The sequence below is a fragment of the Mus caroli genome, unplaced genomic scaffold (assembly GCF_978045245.1).
Source record: "Mus caroli unplaced genomic scaffold, Mus_caroli_1 scaffold_6, whole genome shotgun sequence".
Taxonomy (NCBI): Eukaryota; Metazoa; Chordata; class Mammalia; order Rodentia; family Muridae; genus Mus; species Mus caroli.
This window is the reverse complement of record NW_028227261.1, coordinates 71,970,700-71,995,025: the sequence shown is the minus strand read 5'-3', so window position 1 is coordinate 71,995,025 and position 24,326 is coordinate 71,970,700. Positions and strand designations below refer to the sequence as shown.

General features: G+C 41.6%; 1 protein-coding gene across 3 annotated transcripts in view; it reads left to right on the top strand.

Annotated features, from left to right (window-relative positions):
- Ccdc171 (coiled-coil domain containing 171) overlaps window positions 1-24,326 on the top strand; it is a 366,744-nt gene that overhangs the window by 80,993 nt on the left and 261,425 nt on the right. For all 3 annotated transcript variants that reach the window (XM_085839201.1, XM_085839202.1, XM_085839200.1), the window contains 3 exons: window positions 70-162; window positions 2,479-2,639; window positions 21,299-21,437. In XM_085839201.1, the coding sequence (XP_085695327.1) occupies window positions 70-162; window positions 2,479-2,639; window positions 21,299-21,437 (393 nt within the window). The remainder of the gene's footprint in view (window positions 1-69; window positions 163-2,478; window positions 2,640-21,298; window positions 21,438-24,326) is intronic.

The following is a 24,326-nucleotide window of genomic DNA, read 5'->3' as shown; positions in this document are numbered from 1 at the left end:
CTGTGATTGGCATTCTCTAGGTGCTTTTTAATGCCGATGTTAATGAGTTTGAACTTAACTTATCTTTAGGCAACCACTCTAAGGGTGAGGAAGTTGGAAGAGAATATTGAAGCAGAAAGAGCAGCACATTTGGAATCAAAATTTAATTCTGAAATTATTCAGGTAAGTTGCATTCGTGTTTTTGGCATAAATTTTCTCAGGTTGCAGCAGCTAGGAAACTAAGGTCTGTGTTGGGAATGGTAGCATACTGCTGTGACACTGTGGTTAGGGTAACCAGTTTGGATCTCTGTTAGGGGTGATGTTGGCACACTATAGCCTCAGGCTGGGGTATCACCACTGCCTGCCCTTAGGTCTTGTCTATGTGTGGCTGTATTTGTACTGTGATGGAAGAACACAGTGCTCACAGCAGCAAGTTCAGTTGGCTTTCTGTGACTACAGTGGAACACAGGAGATGACCCTACCTAATAACCTTACCTATAAAGAGATCATGTCTGTTTGGCTCATGCTCCACTTGTGTGGTTTTCTGGTGGGGCGCCACACCATGGAGGGAGTCCACTCACCTCCCACTTGGTGAGCTGGGAGGCAAGGCAAGAAAGGATGAAGAAGCAGGGTCTCATTAGTCCACTCTTGTTGATGCCAGGGCCTCACACCCACCTCCCGATGGTCTGTAGGACCACCTGGTAGTGCCATTCTGGGCACGAGGCTTTGATACTTGGATTCATCATCCAAATGGCAGCATCTTGAAAAACATAAAGTATTACCACTTGGCACTTTACAGGGTGATTAGTTCTTCCCTTGTCTGCTTATTCTTGTTCTTTTCACCGTTTGTCCAGGTTTAGCATTCTGTGTACTGGTCTGGATTTTGCTTTCTTCAGGATGGATGAGCAGTACATTTTTCTTAAAGTGGTATGCAGCTATTCAACAGCTACATATCATTGTTTTGAGAAAATACACTTTGTGTATTTGTTCTGCTGTTGGTAGACACAGGCATCTAATTTTAAGATGTCGTATTCTGCAAAACTTCAAATACATGCAAAAGTTGTCAGACCATTAAAACCAAATCTCGGTTCACCCATCCCCCAGCTGCAAACCTACCTCAGGCTAGTTGTGATTTGTAATTATCCCCTGCACTGTTCTGCTTCCAGATTATATTAAATGAAATCTAAGTTATCATGTCATATCACTACGAATATTTCCATCAGACAGGGTTGTTTGACTGTAAAGGTTCCTCTTCTATAGGAAAAAAGTCTACAGGGGCAAAGTGCTCTGTTTAACCTTATATATGTTTTTAAATTTGAAGTTGCATTATATGTTTATATGTGTGTATGTGCATGTGTGTATGTGCATGTGTGCATGTGTGTGTGCATGCCACAATGCCCATGTGAAGGTCAGAATGAACAGCTTGTGGGAGCTGATTCTATCCTCTGCTGTGTAGGTCCTGGTGACTCAGGTAATTAGGCTGGGTGGCAAGTGCCTTTACCCTCTGAGCCATCTTGTTTAAGCTTATAATTATATTCATGTCATAATTCGCTTTCAAAACCATTTAAGATATTTTATAAAAAATCCGTGAATGCATTAGAAGGCAAAGACAGCGAGACAGCATCATCCCGCTTCTGCTTCTGTATCTCGGTTCTTCATCTTCTACACCTTGTCCCATTGGATGCTTTAAAAAGGATCCTATACTTTTGCTTCTAAGTTTTTAGACTTTTCTGCATTAAGATTCTATTTTTGAGATTATAATTTAATTACATTTCTGCCTTCCATTTCTTCCCTCCAAATCTCATATACCCCTCCCTGCTGTCTTAATTCATTACCTCTATTTTCATTAATTGGTATTGTATGTGATATATACAATATGTATTTGTATATAGACATATTACTGTGTAAAACCTGTTGGGTCCGTATAATGTTGCTTGAATGCATGCTGGTACAGCCTGGTAGGATTTCATGAAGGAGGCAGAGGCAGGAGGATCTAGGGTTTAAAACTACCTTGTTTATTTTCTTTTAAAACAAAAACAGAAAGAAAGAAATGTTTAGATAAATGACAAAATCTGTTGTTGATGAGATAGTCTATTTAATTTAAAATGGAAACATTTCTTAGCTTTTAAAAAATCACTTCTCCGTCTAATGTTTGGCTGTGGGTCTCTGTGCCCATCTTCCTCTAAACATATGTAGCAGGTGTGCAGCTTGGTCTTCATGCTGGCCCCTAATGACTGGAGCGGGGCCTTACCCTGACTCTTGTTGCCTGACTCTGGGTCCTGCTCCCCTAACTGGGCTGTCTTGTCTGGCCCTGATGGGGGAGGATGTACCTAGTCCTGCACTGACTTGAGGTGCCAGGGTGGGTTGGTTCCCCGGGAGGGTCCTCCTCCTTCCCAGAGGTGAAGGGGCGGGGGCGGGGGGCTCTGATTGGGATGTAAAGTGAATAAATAAACAAAATAATCAATTAATGGAAAAGTTTATTTCTCTGTCATCTTGTAGTTACGGATTCGAGACCTTGAAGGAGCTTTACAAGTAGAAAAAGCCAGCCAGGCAGAGGCTGTGGCTGACCTGGAAATGATCAAGAATGAATTCAAAGAGGTTGAGAGTGCATATGAGCGAGAGAAGCAAAACACACAGGAGAGCTGTGCGAAGCTGAACTTGTGAGTATCATACGGGAAAGGTCTAAGTCTGTGCGAAGGTTCTGTGAGTGCTGAGTGTGAATATGTAGCACTTTGTATACGAATACTAAGCTGCTCTTAATGTCCGCGGTAGACCAAGGAGCAAAGGCCTCCATAAGACATATGCAGATGCCCTTGAAGGTAAATGTGGAGGTGCCCTCTTGCTCTGGAGTGTTCTAAGAAGTCCCAGAAGTGCATTTATACCCTGGAAGTAAATATGTTAATGTATATGCATTTTTTATTAGTTAATATAGTGGCATCTTAAACATCTTGATTCATAAGCTACATGGGGAGATAATGCTTAGAATTTCTTTGAACTGCAGAAATAATAGTAGTTGCAATAATGTTAGAACTGGTGGGAAAGAAACATGCATTAGGGTTCACTTTGTACATGGCTACCAAATAGTTTCATTTAACTAACCTAACGTCCTACAAGGTAGCTACTTTTTATTTATCGTGGTGGTGGTGGTGGTGGTGGTGGTGGTGGTGGTGGTGGTGGTGGTGTATTTGTGTGTGTGTGTGTGTAATACAAGTGTGCATCTGTATGTGTGTCGCATCTGTGCATATGCGTCTTGAAACTGGAGACTGACATGGAAGGTCTTCCTCATTTGCTCCCCATGTTATTATCCTGAACCTTCTGAACCGGGAGCCCACCGATTCAGCTGGGCTGGTTGGCCGGCGAGCCCCGGAGACCTAGCTGCCTCTGTTCCCCCTGAGCTGCAGTTACATGCCTCAGCTCAGGGCCTCAGGCTTGTGGGGTTGGTGTGCATGCTACTGACTGAGCTTTCTCCTCTCCCCTTTAATACCAGCTTTTCAGACATGAAAATAGAGTCTTAATGAGGGTGAGGACTCCCATGGGCCTCATCCTTTTCCAGCTAATCTTCATCTTGAAAGTTCTATGAACTATTATATAAATGGAAGATTTTAATATGGTTCAAAAATGTCTTGATAGTAGCAATTTCAAACCATTGTCCCCAAAATAAGAATTACAACATCATTGGTAGGTTTGTTCTGTCTCTGTCTCTGTCTCTGTCTCTGTCTCTCTCTGTATGTGTGTTTATTCTGGCAGAGTATATCCAGTATATCTCTGGCTGGCCTAGAACTAGCTATGTTGACCAGGCTGGCCTCAAACTTACAGAAATCTGCCTGCCTGTGCCTCTTGCTAAGATTCATGATATCACACCTAATTCTGTATTCTGTTTTTGTATTGAGTTAGAGTCCCATATAACTGCCTGGGCTGGTTGTGGACTTTTGAGTGTAGTGTAGGTAGCCCTCAAACGTGGAAGCTTCTCCTTCAGCCTTCCTAGTCTCTGGGATCACAGCCTTGTGTTGTAGCTATAGCTTAAAATGTTCTTCTTAACCAAGACTTCTTTTCTTCTTTTAAAATTTGTTTTCTTTATTACTATTTGCTGGGGTATATTAGTAGACATCAAAAGAAAACTTTGGCTAGTCAGTGTTCTTTCATCTTTATGTGGCTTCAGGATTTTGAACTCAGGTCTCCAGGCTTGTGTGGCAAGCGCTATACTTGCTGAGTCATCTCACTGGCCCGTAGCTGAATTTTCTTGCCTTCTCTAGGATCATATTCTGTATATGTTAATCTCAGGTTAGTGTCATTTATTTTATTTAATCATTGCTTGAATCTGCACATTTAATGTTTGAATACTTTTAAATATTCAAATGTATGTTTAAGTATTAAGCAGCATAGAAATATATATGAAGAACTTTTATGAAAAGTCTAGTATGTTTCTTTAGCTTTGCTTTGATGTAAGAAGTAAACCTGCCAAGAACACAGTTTGGGCTCTCAGTGGTTAAAAGATTTAGAGTAATGAGATAATAAACATCTTTGATGAAGTAATAAATTCCTTTCCCTATCAAAATCAAAGCAGAAGGCAGATGGTTCTCTTTCATGTAGAGGAGCCTCCATGGGCGGGGCTGGGGCTTCCAGGATGTCTGCCATGAGGGTCTCTCACCTGTGTTGGCTTGTAGTTGGGCTCCCAAGGAAATTCTTTCCTGAACTTTTGTTTTGCTATTATTTCTGTTTTGGAGGTTGGAAGTTTTGCTCAAATTTTTTACTCTAGCAAGTATCAGTTGATAATTCTAAGTACTCATGACCAAGTCTCTTGCGCGCGTCCAACTCGACCAGCAAGAATGACGCTGCAACAGGATCCTTCTGCACACGTTTATTGGGAGAGCTTGATTGTAGAGGCGAATAGACCCCGATCCCAGCACTGGTGCTGCTTTATATAGGCCTAGGAGAGGCGTGTCTCACACCCGGATTGGTTGTGCTTGGTTGATGCTTACCACCTCATTTGCATGCCTACATCTGATTGGTTAATTTCTCTCTCATCTGATTGGTTAACTTTTCTCTCATCTGATTGGTCAATTTCTCTCTCATCTGATTGGTTAATTTTGGTTAATTCTCAAAACTTCATCTTGGCAAAAAACCCTTTTCTGCCTATGTATGTGTGGTGGCCAGCAGAAGCCTGTGCCACTCTGCAACGGCACATGTGGCTTCCCACACAAGTCCTTTAGTTCTTTTATATGATGACCCTGTTATAGTTTGGATAGGAAGTGTCTCCAAAAAGGCTAATAAGCTGAGGGCCTAGTCTGTGTCTGCTTCCTGAGGACTCTGATCCAATTAAAGGGCTAATCTGTTGATGGATTTATAATTTCACATCATTTTTGGGAGAGGAGGAAATAGGTGGCTGCAGGTGTGCCTTTGAAGGGTGTGATGCGTCTCCAGTACTTTTCAGGTTCCCTCTGCCTCCTGGCTGCTTACGATGCTTGCAGCTTCGCCACCACATTCTCTTTGCCATGACATTTTGTCTTACTCTGGGCCCATGAGCAAAGAAGTACGCTTACCATGGTCTGAAACTTATACAACTGTGGACATCTTTCTCATTTTTTTATTTAAAATTTTTAACATTTTTATTTTGGGTGTGTGTGTATGTGTGTGTGTGCGCATACCTGTATTGTGTGTGTGCACACTATGGCATCGTTGTGGAGGTCAGAAAACAACTTACAGGAGTTGGTTTTCTCCAACGTGTGGGTTTCAAGGATCGAAGTATGACTTACCATCAGATGTTTTAAACCAATGAGTCATCTTACTGGTTCCTTTTCTTCTTTTAAAGTTATTTTATCATTTGTATCATCACAGTGAAAGCAGATGATGAATCCATGCCCTTAGCTGTTTGTTATTTCCATGTAATTGTGTTATAACAATACAAGTTAATAACAACTGTAGTACTGACAGCTTAACAGCTAAAGCCCTGTGCTCACAACGGTTCCTGTGGATCTCTTCTCCCATCCCATTGCTTCTTTCCTTGTGTAATGTGAAAGTGTCTGCTTTGTGTGGTATGATGAGGATGCTATTGCTTGAGGGATCAGAGTGTATAAGTGAGTGAGTGTGCTGACAAAAGCATCTTTTTTTTTTAAAGATTTATTTATTTTATATATGTGAGTACACTGTTGTTGTCTCCAGACACACCAGAAGAGGGCATCAGATTCCATTACAGATGGTTGTGAGCCACCATGTGGTTGCTGGGAATTGAGCTCAGGACCTCTCAGGAAGATCAGTCAGTGTTCTTAACCTCTGAGCCATCTAAGGAAGAATAGATGATGATGATGATGATGATAATTATGTTTTTGGTTTTCTTTTTTGAGACAGGGTTTCTCTATATAGCCCTGGCTGTTCAGAACTTACTATGTAGATCAGGCTGGCCTCACAGAGATCCATCTTCCTCTGCCTCCTGAGTGCTGGATTTGAAGGCATGCACCACATTGGGCAAGGATGGGTTTATTTTAGCTCACAGCTCAGGCTTGAAAAGATGCAGTGCCGGGACAAGTCTTGTCCGTGGCAGAGGATGTGAGGTTGCTTGGTCACATCTTACTGAGTCCGTAAGTGCAGGGCTCAGTTTGGAAATGGGCTGGGACATAGCCTTCAGAGCCTAATTCCTGGTGACCACTTCCTTCAGCTAGTCCTTACCTCTCCAAGTTTCTGCAGTCTTCTAGAACAGCGCCATCAGCTGGGGACTGTTCAAACACAGGGACCCATGGAGGACATTTCATGTGCAGACCCTGACCTTGAGTTGCCTTATTTCCTACTTCTGGCTCGCTCTTCAGAATCTTTAAAAAATGAATTTTAATTTTAGTTAGCCTATAAAATAGTGAGATTTTGTTTTCTTTTAACATTACAATAATTTTTTTTTAACTTGGCAAAGTTAAAAAAATCTAAAAAAAGTTTATCTATTCCTTGAAAGATTTATACAGATATGTGACATGTGTTGATAATATTCTCTCTTCACTCTTCCCACGACTTTCTGTGACATCTCCCTCTCAACTTCGTGTCTTCCTTTAGTATTTATTTGTTTATTAAAAAAGATTTATTTTATGTATATGAGTACACTGTAGCTGTCTTCAGACACACCAGAAGAGGCCATTGGATCCCGTTACAGATGGTTGTGAGCCACCACGTGTTTCCTGGGAATTGAACTTAGGACCTCTAAGCCATCTCTCTAGCCCTTACTTATTTATATTTTAACCCACTGAGGCCAACAGGTGCTCATATGTGTATGGGTGTGCTGTCACCTACTTGGGCCATGATGGAAATTTTAATGGGCTTTATTCTGTGGAGGTGAGTTCCTGTGTGCAACAGCCATATCATGTCCAGAAGACAATATCCTGAGGATTCATCTCCATCCTCCAGCCCTTACATCTTTTAAGGGCTTTTTCGACTCCTCTTTTAAATGTATAAAGCTACTTACTCATAGTGACTTACTCTTGACTTACACTTGAAACAGTAATGTGTCTGTGCTTTAATTACTACTCACTGCAATAAGAAGCCTTTCTGTGGCTGGAGAGACAGATGGGTTGTTAAGGGCATTTGCTGGTCTTGCAGAAGACCTGAGCGTAGTTATCAGAACATACATATGCGCTCACAACCATCTACAACTCCAGTTCTTCTGGTGCACAAACATACATGGAAGAAATCATTCATAAAATATAAACAAATAAATCTTAGATAATGAAGCTTTTATGATCAGCAGCACAGATCTATTGATATATCAATATAATATATATTATATATAAATATATATATAATAAATAAATATATATATTTAGAAGGCAGTTTGACATCATAACCATTTAGAAAAACATCAATTAGTTCTTCTCTGGTGCCCATGACTTCTGTAGCCATGGGTTTTGCCCATGTTTACAGCACTGGGCATGGATTTCCTCTTATGGAGCAGGTCAAAATTCCAGTGAAGAGATTGGGTTATTATGGTAGGCTTACCTTCATAAATGGTATTGCTACTGTTGTGTCAGTTGGCACATCTTGGTTGGCAGGTCAGTGTTGTAGCACTCAGGGTTCAGTGCTAGACAAGACAACTGATGTCTTTTCTCTCTCAGCCTGTGTTGCACCTTCCAGTGCTAGGAAATCTAACCATCAAGGAGAGTCATTTCAATACTGATTTTTCTGTGTTCTGCACCCCATGAGTGGTGTCTTCAACAATAGGATCTTATATCTAGTTCTGTTAGAATCCATAGCAGTGGTAGTAGCTATGTTATCTTGGGTTCCTCTGGAGCTTCTTTGTCCAGTAATTTGTTAGGAAGTTTCTTGGTTTTCTTTCTATTGCTGTGATACACACTCTGACCAAAGCAACTTGGGGAGGATGGGTTTATTTGGCTTATACACATGCATCGCAGCCCAGTGTGGAGGGAAGCCAAGGTAGGAACTCAAGCTGGATGGAAACCTGGAGGCAGGAATAGATGTCGAGACAATGGCGGAATGCTGCTTATTGGCTTGATTTCCACAACTTGCTCAGCTTGCTATTTATTTATTTATTTATTTATTTATTTATATACAACTCAGGACCACCTACCTAAGGGTGACAGCACCCACAGTGGGCTGGGACCTCCCACACCAATCATTAATAAAGAAAATGCCCCACAGAGTTTTGCTTGTAGGTCAGTCAGATGGAGGCATTTTCTCAATTGAGGCTCCTTCTTCGACTCTAGCTTGTGAAGTTGACAAACAACAACAACAACAACAACACTACCCAGCACAGAAGGTGACCTGTGCGTTGCACAGAGAGTTCCATTTAATAACCCATGTCTGCTGAGAGCAGCATTGCCCACCATGTGGGTGTTCTTGATCAAACTTCCTTTTAAGAAATAGTTTTGAATTAGCTCATAAACAAGTAGGGTTTCATAAGACTTCATGCACTCTTAGTTTGGGCTAACCTACTCCTTACCCTTTTCTCCATGTCTGTCCATGTCAATGTTTGAATCCTTACCTCCCATGTTCTCCCTCATTCTTTCATGTTACACATGTTCTGCTGTCCTCTTCTGTTACATAATAGATTTTTACCGGGTTTGCAAGATCTTGGGGTCCCAAGTAGCTCCTTCATGGACACCTTATTTTAATTAAGTCTCCTCTGGCCCCCCAGTTCCTGGTCCCTGTTGGCTGCTGACCTCTTCTGATGCTATCATTCTCCCTCTCTACTTTCATTTCACATGTATTTTATTGCATCCCTGTGTGTCCTGTCAGCCCAGTGGCTGATTGCTAGTATCTCTGCATGTGCACATTCAAAGCTAGGACTCTGATACAAGAGAGGGCATGCAGCACCTGGGTGAACTCAACTTGTATAACTTTTTCTACTTCTATTCATTTATATGCAAATTTCATGATTTAATTTTTTTCCTCGACAGCTAAGTACTATTTCTTTCTACCGATGTATCACCTTTTCATTATCCATTTATCAGCTGATGGTCATTTGTGCTGAGTCTTTCCCAGCTGTGGTCAATAGAGTAGTGATGAGCATAAGTACCGATGTAGTAAGAGATGAAGCCTTTGGGGCATATGCCCAGGAGTGGTGCAGATGGATTGTATGGTAGATATAGGATAGGGGTCATGAAAATGTTTAGTTGAGAAGCCAGGAAGAAAACCCAGCAACATTCTGATTATTGGAGCAAACAAACAGCAAAACTACTAAAAAGTAAAACAACCCCCAATTTGGATTTCTGTATGGGGCTCCCTGCTAAGTCCTAAACAATGGGCTAACACTGCAACTTCCACTCATACAGACAGACAACATGCTTCTTCAACCAGAAAAATGGGGAGTGGAGAACCAACAGTGGCACTGATGGAGGAAGCCAAGACAAAGCTGTATTTTTGGAGAGAGATGTCATTAAATCCAGAGAGGAGCATAGTTCCATAAGGCTCTGAAGGCCAAGAGCCTCCTGATAAAAAGATTTTAGTCCAGTTTAGACAAGTCATAGCAGTGGATGTAAGAACATTGCCCTCCACTCCCCCTCTGCTCCCCCCACCCCCAAAAGAAGCTTGGACCTATAACAGTCTGAGAGCCTTTCTTTCCGAAATCTCTGAGCTATGATATCAGAGAGTAGCAGGAAGCCCTACCCTGTGCCCATAGTCATATCGCATGATGTGTTGTAGAAGCTCACTGACCTGATTGCATTGCCTCATTCCTGGAACAGACAGACTCATTGTTGTCTAACAGCTGCCATGTACTGAAAAGAAGCCATAAGCTTGAGGACCCACTATTTATCCTGACCATTTTCTATCATGGTCCAGATGCACTGTAATGGTAGTGTGTTAGACAGGAGCGTAGGTAATGTATTTTTAGCCTTCCAGAGATGCAAGTATCCATTCAGAGGTACTGTTCCCAAGTCCTTGTTCTTACTATTGAAGACCAGAGCCAGAGTTTGTAGCTGTTAAGGTTTGTGGTCTCCTTGGGGATGCCCTTTAAGTCTTTGTGAATAATACAAGCATATACAAGGAGGAACTTGGGAAACGAAGCTTCTATCACTTTCGGTCAGCATACTATCTTTGACTTTCCAGCGTCTAGTAGACATATCCCATGACCCAGATATTGCTATACTATCATTGATTCTTGCAATAGGAAAGATCTGGTCTTGTGTCCATCATTAACCACACCCCCAGGATTAGAGATAGACTTTTCGGGTTGTCTTCTTCAGTACCTGGGAGGAACCTAGCTCTGTTGTATGGGTACCCCAGTCTTTCTAGGTCATACCTTTGGTCTTTAAGAATGTGGATCTTGGTAAGCTGGCTTATTGGACACGGCCTACAAAAAGCATCCTGCATGTCACTTGTTGCAATCTAGCCACTGAGTAACGGCACCTTAATAAGTGTCCCTAGGTAAAATGATCTCCTTGAGGAAATGGGAAAGTTGTGCTGAGTAACCATTCTACAGCCTGACTTCCTGTTTCTTCAGGTAGAATACTAAGAGTCTCTTCCCAAGGGGTGGGAGTGAGGGAGTGAGGTAGCAGAAAGCGAGGGAGGTCCTTCCTTTTGGGAACCAAATGATCCAGGCAAACTACAAGTCTGGATCCTTGCTTTCAACTCCAGGCAAGGCAGGTGCTTTCTGGGCCACAATACGCTGTACAGAGAGGGTCTTAAAGCCACACGAGGCAGGGAAGTGGAGAGCAGCAGGCCACCCAGTCATGTGCTGGGCCTTGGGATAGCATACTTTAGTATGATTGTCTTAGAAATTGGCCTGGACTCTGGTTTGCAGTAGGAAGTTGTTACCAGTGTTGTTAGGTTCAGAGCCCTAACAAGCTAGGACTCATCACCCACCAACAGTGGGCCACTTAAACAGACAAGTAATACTGGTAAAAGCCAGGGAAAGGATATATTCTCTATGGCCTCATTGGGCAGAGAGAAAAAAGGGTTTAGTGACTCCCCAGCCCATTTCGGGGCCCTGACATAGGTTTAAGTAGAGGGCGAGGAGCATTTATAATTAAGTAGTCCTTCTCAGGGATGGTCTGCCCATCACTGTTGTCATGGCTCCAGTCTTTCCTGTCAGGTAGTCTGACAAGTTGTCAAAGCTATGGGAAATCACTTTCTGAGAGACTCGTTTCCTCATTGGCTGGCATTGGGCTTCAGTCTTTTCCTTCTAGGGTGAGATTCTTGGAGAAATTCTGATTCTTTGTAGAATTCCCAGTCTCAGTAGTCTGTAGTTGAAGGAAGGGTCACAAGTGAACTGTTTCTTGAAACAAATATTTTTAGGTTTATTTTTTCTATTTTATGTTGTATGAGTATTTTATGTGCATGGGTGTGCAACTCATGTGTGCCTCTATGCACAGAGGTCAGAGGAGGCCATTAGATCCCCAGGAACTGGAGTTCCAAGTGGTTGTGAGCTACCACGTGGGTACCGGGAACTGGACCTGGTCCTGTGCAATGGTGATGAGGGATCTGAACTGGCGAGCCATCTTCCTAGCCTTGTTTAGAACGTCTTCATTTCTGCAGGGATGCTGTATGAAGGAGGAGTAGGGTATGATTTGATAAAGGGAATGGGAAGCATGAGGGGCTGGGGCAGGAACAAGCAGCTTTCTGATGAGCCCAAGTTTCCATACATGAGTCTCATTGTGCTTTCTTCGTATTCTTCCCCGTCTATAATCCTCCCTTGTCTTCTTTCATGATGGCCCGTTCCTCCACTAAAAAGTCTGTTTTCATGTTGTGTGAGTGTATGTGTGTGTGTACATGCAAGCACTGCACATGTGTATTTATGTGTACATTTAATTCTGTGTTCCATAGATGAATGTAAATGTGGCATTTATCTTTTTTTGTTCCAACTATTCTTTCTTATGAGCAATACTTTAAAAAAGATTTTATTATATGGGATTTTTGCCTGTGTGTATGTATGCACATGCCTGGTGTTCTCAGAGGCTGGAAGAGGGTATCAGATCTTTGGGGACTGGAGTTGTGGACAGTGGTGAGCTGCCATGAGGGAGCTTGGAGTTGAACCTGGGTCTTCTAGAAGAGCAGTAAGTGCTCTTAAATGCTGAGCCATCTCTCCAGCCCCTGAACCACATTTTAGTTTATAACCCCGGGAGTAAGGAAGTTTAGGGCATACCTGAAGCACTGATATAGCAATAACAAAGCTGTAGCGTAAGCAGGACCAGAGAGATGACAGTGGTTCAGTGTTTTGTTTTTATTTAGGAAATAAACTTACTCTTTCATGAGTAAGGGGAAAGAGGACTGTCCAGGTTGGCATGGGGGAAGCCAAACCCTTGTTGGCTAAGTTGGCCTGGCCACCTGGATGTGGTTTTGAGCTCCAGGGCAGTGTTCTCACACTTGTGAAAAGCGACTGCGTGACAGATCACACTGACCAGGGCCTGGTGACCGACACATCAGTAAGGGGACCTTGTGGTGGTTGGAGGGGCTCCGGGCAGGGTGAGATCAGCTCCAGGCATAGAGATCCCATGGGTACAGCTGCCCAGATGGAGCCCAGTGTGTCAGATCACTCTTCAGGGCACATTGTCACTGTCCTGGTTAAGGCTGTTAAAGTTGTTTCTTGATGGGATTTTATTGTGTGGCAGGAAAAGATATCTATGATGCATTTCAGAATCAGAATTCTAATTCTAACTCACAGTTTCATAAAAGTCAATATGAAATTGTATATAGGTGGAATATGTATTCCATATCTCTATCACTACATTTTTCTTAGTTATAAAGGATTCTTTAAGAAGTTCCAGCTGTTAATAAGAACACATGCTCCACTATGTTCATAGCAACCTTATTTATAATAGCCAGAAGCTGGAAAGAACCCAGATATCCCTCAACAGAAGAATGGATACAGAAAATGTGGTACATTTACACAATGGAGTACTACTCAGCTATTAAAAACAATGGATTTATGAAATTCTTGGACAAATGGATGTATCTGGAGGATATCATCCTTAGTGAGGTAACCCAATCACAAAAGAAGTCATTAGATATGCACTCACTGATAAGTGGATATTAGCCCAGAAACATAGAACACCCAAGATACAATTTGCAAAACACAAGAAAATCAAGAAGAGGGAAGACCAGTGGGTGGATACTTCATTCCTCCTTAGAAAAAGGAACAAAATACCCACGAAAAGTTACAGAGACAAATTTGGATCTAAGACGAAAGGATGGACTATCCAGAGACTACCCCACCCGGGGATCCATCCCATAGTCAGCCACCAAACCCAGACACTATTGCATATGCCAGAAAGATTTTGCTGAAGGGACTCTGTTATAGCTGTCTCATATGAGGCTATGCCAGTGCCTGGCAAATACAGAAGTGGATGCTCACAGTCATCTATAGAATGGAACACAGGGCCCCCAATGGAGAAGCTAGAGAGAGCACCCAAGGAGCTGAAGGGGTCTGCAACCCTATAGGTGGAACAACAATATGAACTAACCAGTACCTCCAGAGCTCATGTCTCTAGCTGCATATGTAGCAGAAGATGGCCTAGTTGGCCATCACTGGGAAGAGAAGCCCCTTGGTATTGCAAACTCTATATGCCCCAGTACAGAGGAATGCCAGGGCCAAGAAGCGGGAGTGGGTGGGTAGGGGAGCAGGGCAGAGGGAGGGTATAGGGATCTTTTGGGATAGCATTTGAAATGTATATAAAGAAAATATTTAATAATAAATAAATATAAGAAATAAATATGAAAACAACAACAACAAAAAAGGATTCTTTAAATCTTGAACTCGCAGGAGAAGCTATTCAGTGATTTTGAATTATAGAGTTTTCATTAGTTATGGTAATTGATTAGTGGGCAGCAGTAGTAGGCAAAAGGTTGTGATAAGCCTCAAATCCAGTCAACATTTAAATATCATTTAAAGTGACTTTAAAGATAGGCTATTGAATGGACTGCAGATAAATTTTATTTCCTGTGTTCCTCAATATTCAGGAGCTTTTTTTTTTTTAATTTTTCCAAATAGATTTGTGAAGAAAACAAAGTATTATGATTTAGTGGCACTGTTATTAACATTCTTGCTAAAATATAGCCTGGAGAGATGGTTATTTGCTTTTAAAAAAGCAAACTGTTAGCTGAACTTAAAAACATGGGTAAGGCATGCTAGCTCCAGGCTTCCTTGTCTTCTTCCCTTTCCCAGCCTTCTGCTTTGTAGTTTAAAGAGTAAATCGGCATTGCAAGATTGTGAGAACAGCACAGACTGTTGTCCTGGGCTCCCGGCTTCCTTTCATGTATGGCCATTGCTTGTTTTGTACTGATGTGTGCTCTGATGTTAACTTTGTTTTATTTTTAAAAAGATTGTAATTTATTGTAAAAAGGGTTTATTTTATTTTATTTTTGTTTTTGTTTTTTGTTTGTTTTGTTTTTGTTTTTCGAGACAGGGTTTCTCTGTGTAGCCGTGGCTGTCCTGGAACTCACTCTGTAGTCCAGGCTGTCCTCGAACTCAGAAATTCGCCCGCCTCTGCCTCCCAAGTGCTGGGATTAAAAAGGTTTTATTTCGGGCTGGTGAGATGGCTCAGTGGGTAAGAGCACCCTACTGCTCTTCCGAAGGTCCAGAGTTCAAATCCCAGCTACCACATGGTGGCTCACAACCATCCGTAACGAGATCTGGCGCCCTCTTCTGGAGTGTCTGAAGACAGCTACAGTGTACTTACATATAATAAATAAATCTTAAAAAAAAAAAAAAAGGTTTTATTTGTGTGTGTGTATGTGTATGTGTGTGTGTGTGTGTGTGTGTGTGTGTGTGTGTGTGTGTGAGAGAGAGAGAGAGCGCGAGAGCGCGAGAGCGCGAGAGAGCATGAGGTTGGAGGTCAGAGATGATGCTGGACCCCCAGGAGCTGCAGTTGTAGGCGATTTGGAGGCACCCAGGGTGGGTGCTGGGAATGAACCTCATTTTCTTGCAAGCACTCTGAACTGTTGATCCATCTCTCTAGCCCCCCAACTTTAGGTTTTAAAATAGCATGCATATTCTGCCGTGATTTTGTTTTTTCTACTTTAGGTCTTTTACAGTGGCCTCCACGGATAGGTCTGCCTGCCTTTTTCTCTCACAGCATTTCCTCGCCCCTTTCCCCCCAGTGATTCTCTGTAGTTCAGCACACTTCGCTTCCTACACCATTTTCTGTAACTTGTCTTTATCTCTCTATAGCAGTCTTCTCATCTGTTTCATCTTTTATTGTTGCCACATGCTCTGCTCATGTACTCAGTTCCTAAAGAGCAAGCGAGCTGCTGAGTGAGCAGGTTAAAGCAGCTCACTGTTAGCTCAGCAGTGGGGTTGCTTGTGTCTAAACAACCCAGCACACAACGACCAACCATTGAAGTATTCTGTTGCTGTCATGTTACTTTATAATTTGAGGCAAGGTCTCTCCTACATAGCTTTGGCTGGTTTAGAACCTGCTTTATAGATCAGCCTGGCCTTGAGCTAACAGAGATCCACCTGCCTCTGCCTCGTAAGTGCTGGGAATAAAAAGGCAGGCACCATCTTGCCTGGCTATTTTTAACTTAACCTAATTTTTGTTGTTTTTCTTTGCATGTGTCTTTGTCTGTGTGAGTGTATGCCATATGAATGTATGTTGTTTTTAAAATAAAATCCAAAACATCTCAATTTACCAAATGAAAACTCAGGAGCCAGAGGCTGTGGTGAAAACCACAGAGCCAGAGGCTCTGGCTCAGAGAGGCAGAGAAAGGAGTCAGCTGACCTTCCTATTCCAGGTCCCAGAAGAAGAAAGCTCTTCTCCCCTATGCTCTCTTAAATACTCTTCAGCTCAAAGACCCTGCTGTCTCTTTCCTGGGTTTTCTTACAGTCACTCCCTGTCAGCTGGTTGCTTGTTCTGCCTCTTGACTTATTTTAGCTCTTGTTTACAGAAAGAACTTGGGTTAAAAGCGTGTGCTAGGGCTAAGCCACACCACCACAAGAAACAGGTTTTTCCAGTTCACAGTCTCGGGGTTCACAGTGTGACCAAATATCCTCCAACAAATATGGATGCTTGTGGAGACTAGAAGAGGGTGTCAGAGAGTTACAGATGGTTATGAGCCAGCTGATGTCAGGCCTTCTGGGAGGGCAGCAAGCATCCTCACCCTGAGTCGTTTCTCCAGCCTCTAGGTAGTCTTAATGTTTAGCAGACCTGTAATTCTGCTGTATTGGGTTTTTTCTAAGGTGTCCCTCTGGGGCCTTTCTGTCTCTTCCATCTGGCTTTTCAGGTTTCCTGTATGTATCATCTTAGCGCCTGTCTTAACATCCTCCTTGGAATTTCTGAGACTTCTCCTCCATTGTGATCCCCTTGATTTCTAATCTTTTGCCCCCCATCATTCCATTGGTTGTATTGTAAAACAGCTTCTTGGAGAACTTGCGTATCAGGGCAGTTTGTAGGCACACTAAAAACATGGCTTTTTGTCTTTACCTCCTTTTCATAGGTCAGTTGGTTATTCAGTCAGTTCAGGTGTTGGGCAATGTGTAGTTTTTTGATTCTTGATCTTTTTCATGTTCTATGGTTTCCTCTGGAAACTCATCTGCATGTGAAATCAGAGGCAGTTGACATTTTTACTTTATTATATGTGTTTCTAGAGACTTATCTATAATACATGATGAAATAATGGTATGTATGACTTCTGTACTCTCTGGACACTCCTCTTGATCTAGTATTCAGTAATCTCCAGATGCTAGGTCTGCTGTGGGTTGTTTTAGTCTGGAACTTTGAGCATTTATATGTTGGGACTCTTTAGTTGACTTTCTGATTTACATATCTTGATTATTATTTATTATTTTAATTTTATTTATTTTACTCCACAGCTTCCTGTCCCTCCTCTCCTCTCAGACTCTTGACCCTTCCACCATCTCTCCTCCCAGTCCTCCATTACTTTTCAGAAAACTGGCCTTGGTGGATATCAACCAGTCATGGCATATCAAGTTGCAGTTATGACTAGGCACCTCCTCTTCTAGTAAGGCTAGACAAGGCAACCCAGTAGGGGGAAGAGTCCCAAAGGTGGGCAACAGAGTCAGAGACAGCTCCTGCTCCCACTGTTGGGAGTCCCCCATGAAGATCAAGCTATACAATGTAACACATCTGAGGATGCCTTAGGCCAGCCCCATACAGGTGCTCTGGTTGGTAGTTCTGTCTCTGTGAGTCCCTATGGTCCAATGTTAGTTGATACTGTAGGTTTTCTCTTGGTGGTATTGACCCCTCCAGCTCCTACAATCCTTCCTCTTTCTCTTTTGCCGGATTCCCCAAGCAATGTGTAATGTTTGGCTGTGGGTCTCTGTATCTTTCTTGACCAGTTTCTGGGTGAAGCTTCTCTGATGACAGTTGGGTTAGGCACCAATCTATGAGCATAGCAGAATGTCATTAAGAATCAGTTCATTGACCTTTTTTTTTTTTTGCCAGTTGCATTTGGTTCTGTCCTATATCCAGTTTCTGGTTCCTGGCCACCCAGGCAGTGTCAGGAGTGAGCTCCCATTCATGACATAGATCCCAAGCTGGACAAGTCATTAGTTGGCCATTACCACAGTTTCTGTGCCACCTTTATCCCCTAGAAATCTTGTAGGCAGGACAAATGATAGGTCAGAGGTTTTGTGGCTGGGTTGGCGTCCTAATCCCTCCAGTGGAAGTCCTGCCTGGTTACAGCAGATGGCCCATTCAGAGTCCGTACCTCTCCCCCCAACCCTCACCATCCTTGGAGTCTTAGTTAAGGTCACCCTCATCAATTCCTGGGAGTTTCCATTGCCATAGGTTTCTAACTTGTCCCAGATATGCCTACCCATTTTCATTGTTCTGTTCACTTTCCAAGATGTTATAAGTGTAGCAAATAAGTTTCCTATACACTTTTATTAGATTTAGCTAATTTACCTTGGAATATCTCCGGTTCAAAAGACAACATGCAACACACTTGTTTGCATTGCACCCTGAGGGGGAAAAGTCTATTTGGAGTATGGGCAAGTGTCATAAAACATTAGCTTCTTATTTTCCTTTAGCCCGAGTGCAGCGCTGATTTTGTCACAGAGTCACCCTAATCCCCCGTGTTACAGCTTAAAAGGGAAGAGAAGGCTCTATCGGAGTTATGAGGAAGATCTCAGGCTAAAAATAGTGACAATAATAGAATTAATGTTATTCACATGCACGTGAACTTTCAAAGTGCAGCACTTAGGCGCTGCCTTCTATTATATGCACACATGAGCATATACACAGTCGAATGTGGTAGTTCTTTCCCACAATCTCAGCGCTTGGGAGCCTGTTAAGCCAGCATAGTAGATGACAAAAGGAGACCCAGGCCAATACAAGCTGCACGTCGAGACTTTCTAAGCCAATGGAAACATAGTTTAATACCAGCCTGGATATTTAAATAGTAAACTTTTTTTTTGTAATGAAATTTATGTATCCTTGTAGCACAGTCCAAGAATGGAGTCATGTGAGACTTCTGAATGCTTGTGAGAAAACTCTAATGAGTCTCGTGATCTTAGTGTCTTCAAAACACATAACTGTTCTTCGGTTGTGTTTCCGTGCTCCTCCCCCATGTAGCAGATAGGAGTGAGTCTTCTTCAGCTGTTGTTAGTCATATGCCTCCATGGAAACAAGTTTTGCCACTTGTGGCTTGTTCTGTGATTGAACACCTTATTCAGGTGACTCTTCTTAACCCCCAGAATACTGCTTGCCTGGTGCTGTGACTAAAGTTGGCTATTGCATGAGACTTTTGTAGGACACCTTTCTAGGCCCTGTTCTCTGAGGTTCACACTGCCAACTAGAGTAGCAAACTTGTCCTTAAAGTAAATGAAGTACAGTTTGATTTTTTTTCTATTTTAAATTTTGTGTACACCAGATATGTTCTATTTGGAGGAATAAAAACATTTGCTTCATTTCTGTTGTATGTTAATAATCTTATCACTAATTTTAAGATAATTTTCTTGGGGGCTTGGAAGATGGCTCAGTCAATAAGAGCATGTGCTGTGTAAGTATGAGAAGCTGAGTCTGTATCCCCACTATCCATGTAGGAGGTCAGGGATGGCTGGGCAGCCCCAAAACAATGAGGTTCTGACTCAGTAGGAGGACATGATGTCCCGCTCTTGCCTCTGTGAGTTCACAGGTGTGTTCACTTGCATCCTCGTGAGCTTGAAACACGTGCGCTCCAGTGCTCATTCTCTCTCCCTTCCTTCCTCCCTTCCCCTCCCTCCCTCTCTTCCTCTCCTCCTCCTCCTCCTCTTCTTCTTCTTCTTCTTCTTCTTCTTCTTCTTCTTCTTCTTCTTCTTCCTCCTTCTTCTTCTTCCTCCTCTCTCTCTCTCTCTCTCTCTCTCTCTCTCTCTCTCTCTCTCTCTCTCTCTCTCAGCTGTTTCTGAGCTGACAGAATTGAGATGGGTGGATTTTGTTCATACAAGAAATAATATTGAGACCTCATCAGTACTATCCCAGTCTCTTTGCTTGTTACCTTGGACAGTACAGATACCTACTGCCAAAGGGGAAGTGTTAATCCCTTAGTCTTTCACTCAAGAGTGCATACATCTTTTTTTTTTTTTTTTTTTTTTTTTTTTTTTTTTTTTTTACTGAACATCAATAGTTTTATTGAACATCAATGGTAGTAAACCTAAGAAGATGAACGACATCTCAATTCATTTTGGTTCAAGAATGACAAGAACACATGTCACTAAATAACTGAAAAGCAACTGATTAAGCACTGATCATTCCAGAATACTTTCTCTTCTACTGAAAACAAAATCGTAATGCAACCTAGCAGTATAAATCTACTGAATCTGACTTTTGAAAATTACGTGGGGCATATTAGATATAGTACAGGATAAAATCCTCCTTCTTTTCTCCAAAACATAAACAGGCACTTCAGGTTGGGACAGGACAAAAAGCCCTGGCTGTCCTGGAACTCACTTTGTAGACCAGGCTGGCCTCGAACTCAGAAATCCGCCTGCCTCTGCCTCCCGAGTGCTGGGATTAAAGGCGTGCCCCACCACGCCCGGCCACAAAAAGAGTTTTTAATGAAATATTTGTCCAATTTAATCATAGTGTAAGCACACTATGCTTAACTTCATCAGGAATTTATATATAAATATATTCTCAAAAAGTCACATGTGTGTGCCATTTTGCAAGACCAAAGGGGTTGCCTTACAAATGTTTGTATGCATTACCCTGGTCAGTATTGCACTCTTTACAGATCTGAAATGGTAAAAGTAGGCGAGGAGTAGAGCAAGCATCCTTTCTTTCCTTGGACCTATTTCAAGCTTTATCTCAATTATGCTAAGATTAATATACTGTATGTGTGCTGCTTTTTAATTTCATTTTCACTAATTATTATTATTAAATTATTATTTTTATAATAATTAAACAATAAATATACTTATGTGATATAAGTGGTGGTCTTCTAAAGTTTTCTATTAAGTCACTTTACAATGTAATATTGATACATTTATTACAGTCAAGAATCTACAAATATAAGAATATCAGAGTGAATTGGTTTAAAAATGAAGACTCAAAATTATCATTAGATAAACAAAAATGCTGTTTGATTTCTTGCTATAAAACATTTTAATGTTTCAGATTTCTTAGATTATTTTCTTTTTTTTAATATTTTTTATTACGTAATTTCCTCAATTACATTTCCAATGCTATCCCAAAAGTCCCCCATACCCTCCTCCCTACTTCCCTACCCACCCATTCCCATTTTTTGGCCCTGGCGTTCCCCTGTACTGGGGCATATAAAGTTTGCATGTCCAATGGGCCTCTTCAAGAGTGCATACATCTTTTAATTTGTAAAAAGGAAAAGTGGGCATTAAGAAGCCTTTTGGCATGTAAACATGGTACACAGAACATCACCGACTTGTGTGAAAGAGAAGTACATCTGAAAAAAACCTGCTTTGACATTTTTAACTTTTCAGATTAGAAAGAGAATATTTCTCCCAAAACAAGAAACTAAATGAAGAGATCGAAGACCAGAAGAAAGTAATTATAGATCTTTCAAAGAGACTCCAATATAATGAAAAAAGTTGCGGTGAGCTACAGGAGGAACTTGTAATGGTAAGGATAAAGATAAAACCCCTATGGCAATGGCTTTATTGGGCCATATTTGATGCGAAGCAAGTTTATCCCCTCTCCCCGCCATGTATCATGAGATGATAGTGTGAAAGTAATTTCAGTGTCATTGTTAAAAATTTCAAACTAGAAGTACTGATTTCATCAAATATATACATAATAAAAAACTCACTAACTTGGAACAGTTGGGAAAAGGCAAATGAATTAATAACAAGTCTGAATTATAGAATATTTTAAAATGTATTCAAGGTCATGATTTTCCTTTCTTATTGAAATGCACAGAACAATATTATGAGGATAAAATCAATAATTTGATAATTTTGGTGACTTCATTTTTAAATCATCTTTTACATTTACATTACATCATAAAAACATCTAATCAAATTGATTAATGTGAGTATGCTAGCTATCATACAGTTTTTTTTTATTACGTATTTTCCTCAATTACATTTCCAATGCTATCCCAAAAGTCCCCCATACCCTCCCCCCTACTTCCCTACCCACCCATTCCCATTTTTTGGCCCTGGCGTTCCCCTGTACTGGGGCATATAAAGTTTGCATGTCCAATGGGCCTCTCTTTTCAGTGATGGCCGACTAGGTCATCTTTTGATACATATGCAGCTAGAGTCAAGAGCTCCGGGGTACTGGTTAGTTCATAATGTTGTTGCACCTACAGGGTTGCAGTTCCCTTTAGCTCCTTGGGTACTTTCTCTAGCTCCTCCATTAGGGGCCCTGTGATCCATCCAAGAGCTGACTGTGGGCATGCACTTCTGTGTTTGCTAGGCCCCGGCCTACTCTCACAAGAGACAGCTATATCAGGGTCCTTTCAGCAAACGCTTGCTAGTGTATGCAATGGTGTCATCGTTTGGAGGCTAATTATGGGATGGATCCCTGGATATGGCAGTCTCTAGATGGTCCATCCTTTTGTCTCAGCTCCAAACTTTGTCTCTGTAACTCCTTCCATGGGTGATTGTTTCCAATTCTAAGCAGGGGCAAAGTGTCCACACTTTGGTCTTTGTTCTTCTTCAGTTTCATGTGTTTTACAAATTGTCTCTTATATCTCGGGTATACTAAGTTTCTGGGCTAATATCCACTTATTAGTGGGTACATACCATTTGAGTTCTTTTGTGATTGTGTTACCTCACTCAGGATGATGCCCTCCAGGTCCAACCATTTGCCTAGGAATTTCATAAATTCATTCTTTTTAATAGCTGAGTAGTACTCTATTGTGTAAATGTATCACATTTTTTGTATCCACTCCCCTGTTGAGGGGCATCTGGGTTCTTTCCAGCTTCTGGCTATTATAAATAAGGCTGCTATGAACATAGTGGAGCATGTGTCCTTCTTACCGGTTGGGACATCTTCTGGATATATGCCCAGGAGAGGTATTGCAGGATCCTCCGGTAGTACTATGTCCAATTTTCTGAGGAACTGCCAGACTGATTTCCAGAGTGGTTGTACAAGCTTGCAATTCCACCAACAATGGAGGAGTGTTCCTCTTTCTCCACATCCTTGCCAGCATCTGCTGTCACCTGAATTTTTGATCTTAGCCATTCTGACTGGTGTGAGATGGAATCTCAGGGTTGTTTTGATTTGCATTTCTCTGATGATTAAGGATGTTGAACATTTTTTCAGGTGTTTCTCAGCCATTCTGTTTTCCTCAGGTGAGAATTCTTTGTTTAGCTCTGAGCCCCATTTTTTAATGGGGTTATTTGATTTTCTGGAGTCCACCCACTTGAGTTCTTTATATATATTGGATATTAGTCCTCTATCTGATTTAAGATAGGTAAAGATCCTTTCCCAATCTGTTGGTGGCCTTTTTGTCTTATCAACGGTGTCTTTTGCCTTGCAGAAGCTTTGCAGTTTCATGAGGTCCCATTTGTCAATTATTGATCTTACAGCACAAGCCATTGCTGTTCTATTCAAGAATTTTCCCCCTGTGCCCATATCTTCGAGGCTTTTCCCCACTTTCTCCTCTATAAGTTTCATTGTCTCTGGTTTTATGTGAAGTTCCTTGATCCACTTAGATTTGACCTTAGTACAAGGAGATAGGAATGGATCAATTCACATTCTTCTACATGATAACAACCAGTTGTGCCAGCACCATTTGTTGAAAATGCTGTCTTTGTTCCACTGGATGGTTTTAGCTCCCTTGTGGAAGATCAAGTGACCATAGGTGTGTGTGTGTGGGGTCTTCAATTCTATTCCATTGGTCTACTTGTCTGTCAGTATACCAGTACCATGCAGTTTTTTATCACAATTGCTCTGTAGTACAGCTTTAGGTCAGGCATGGTGATTCCACCAGAGGTTCTTTTGTCCTTGAGAAGAGTTTTTGCTATCCTAGGTTTTTTGTTATTCCAGATGAATTTACAGATTGCTCTTTCTAATTCGTTGAAGAATTGAGTTGGAATTTTGATGGGGATTGCATTGAACCTGTAGATTGCTTTTGGCAAGATAGCCATTTAAACAATGTTGATCCTGCCAATCCATTAGCATGGGAGATCTTTCCATCTTCTGAGATCTTCTTTAATTTCTTTCTTCAGAGACTTGAAGTTTTTATCATACAGATCTTTCACTTCCTTAGTTAGAGTCACGCCAAGATATTTTATATTATTTGTGACTATTGAGAAGGGTGTTGTTTCCCTAATTTCTTTCTCAGCCTGTTTATTCTTTATCTAATCAAATTGATTAATGTGAGTATGCTAGCTATCATACAGTTTTTTTTATTCTACAATACTGATGTGTTCTTGTGAACCACCCTTTGTTGGAGACGTGCCAGTGTCTCTCTGTTGCATTAGAATACATCCACCTTCTTGTCATATAATCCAGGACTCTTTATTTGGGGTTTCATGTAAACCTCCTTAGCTGCCCGTC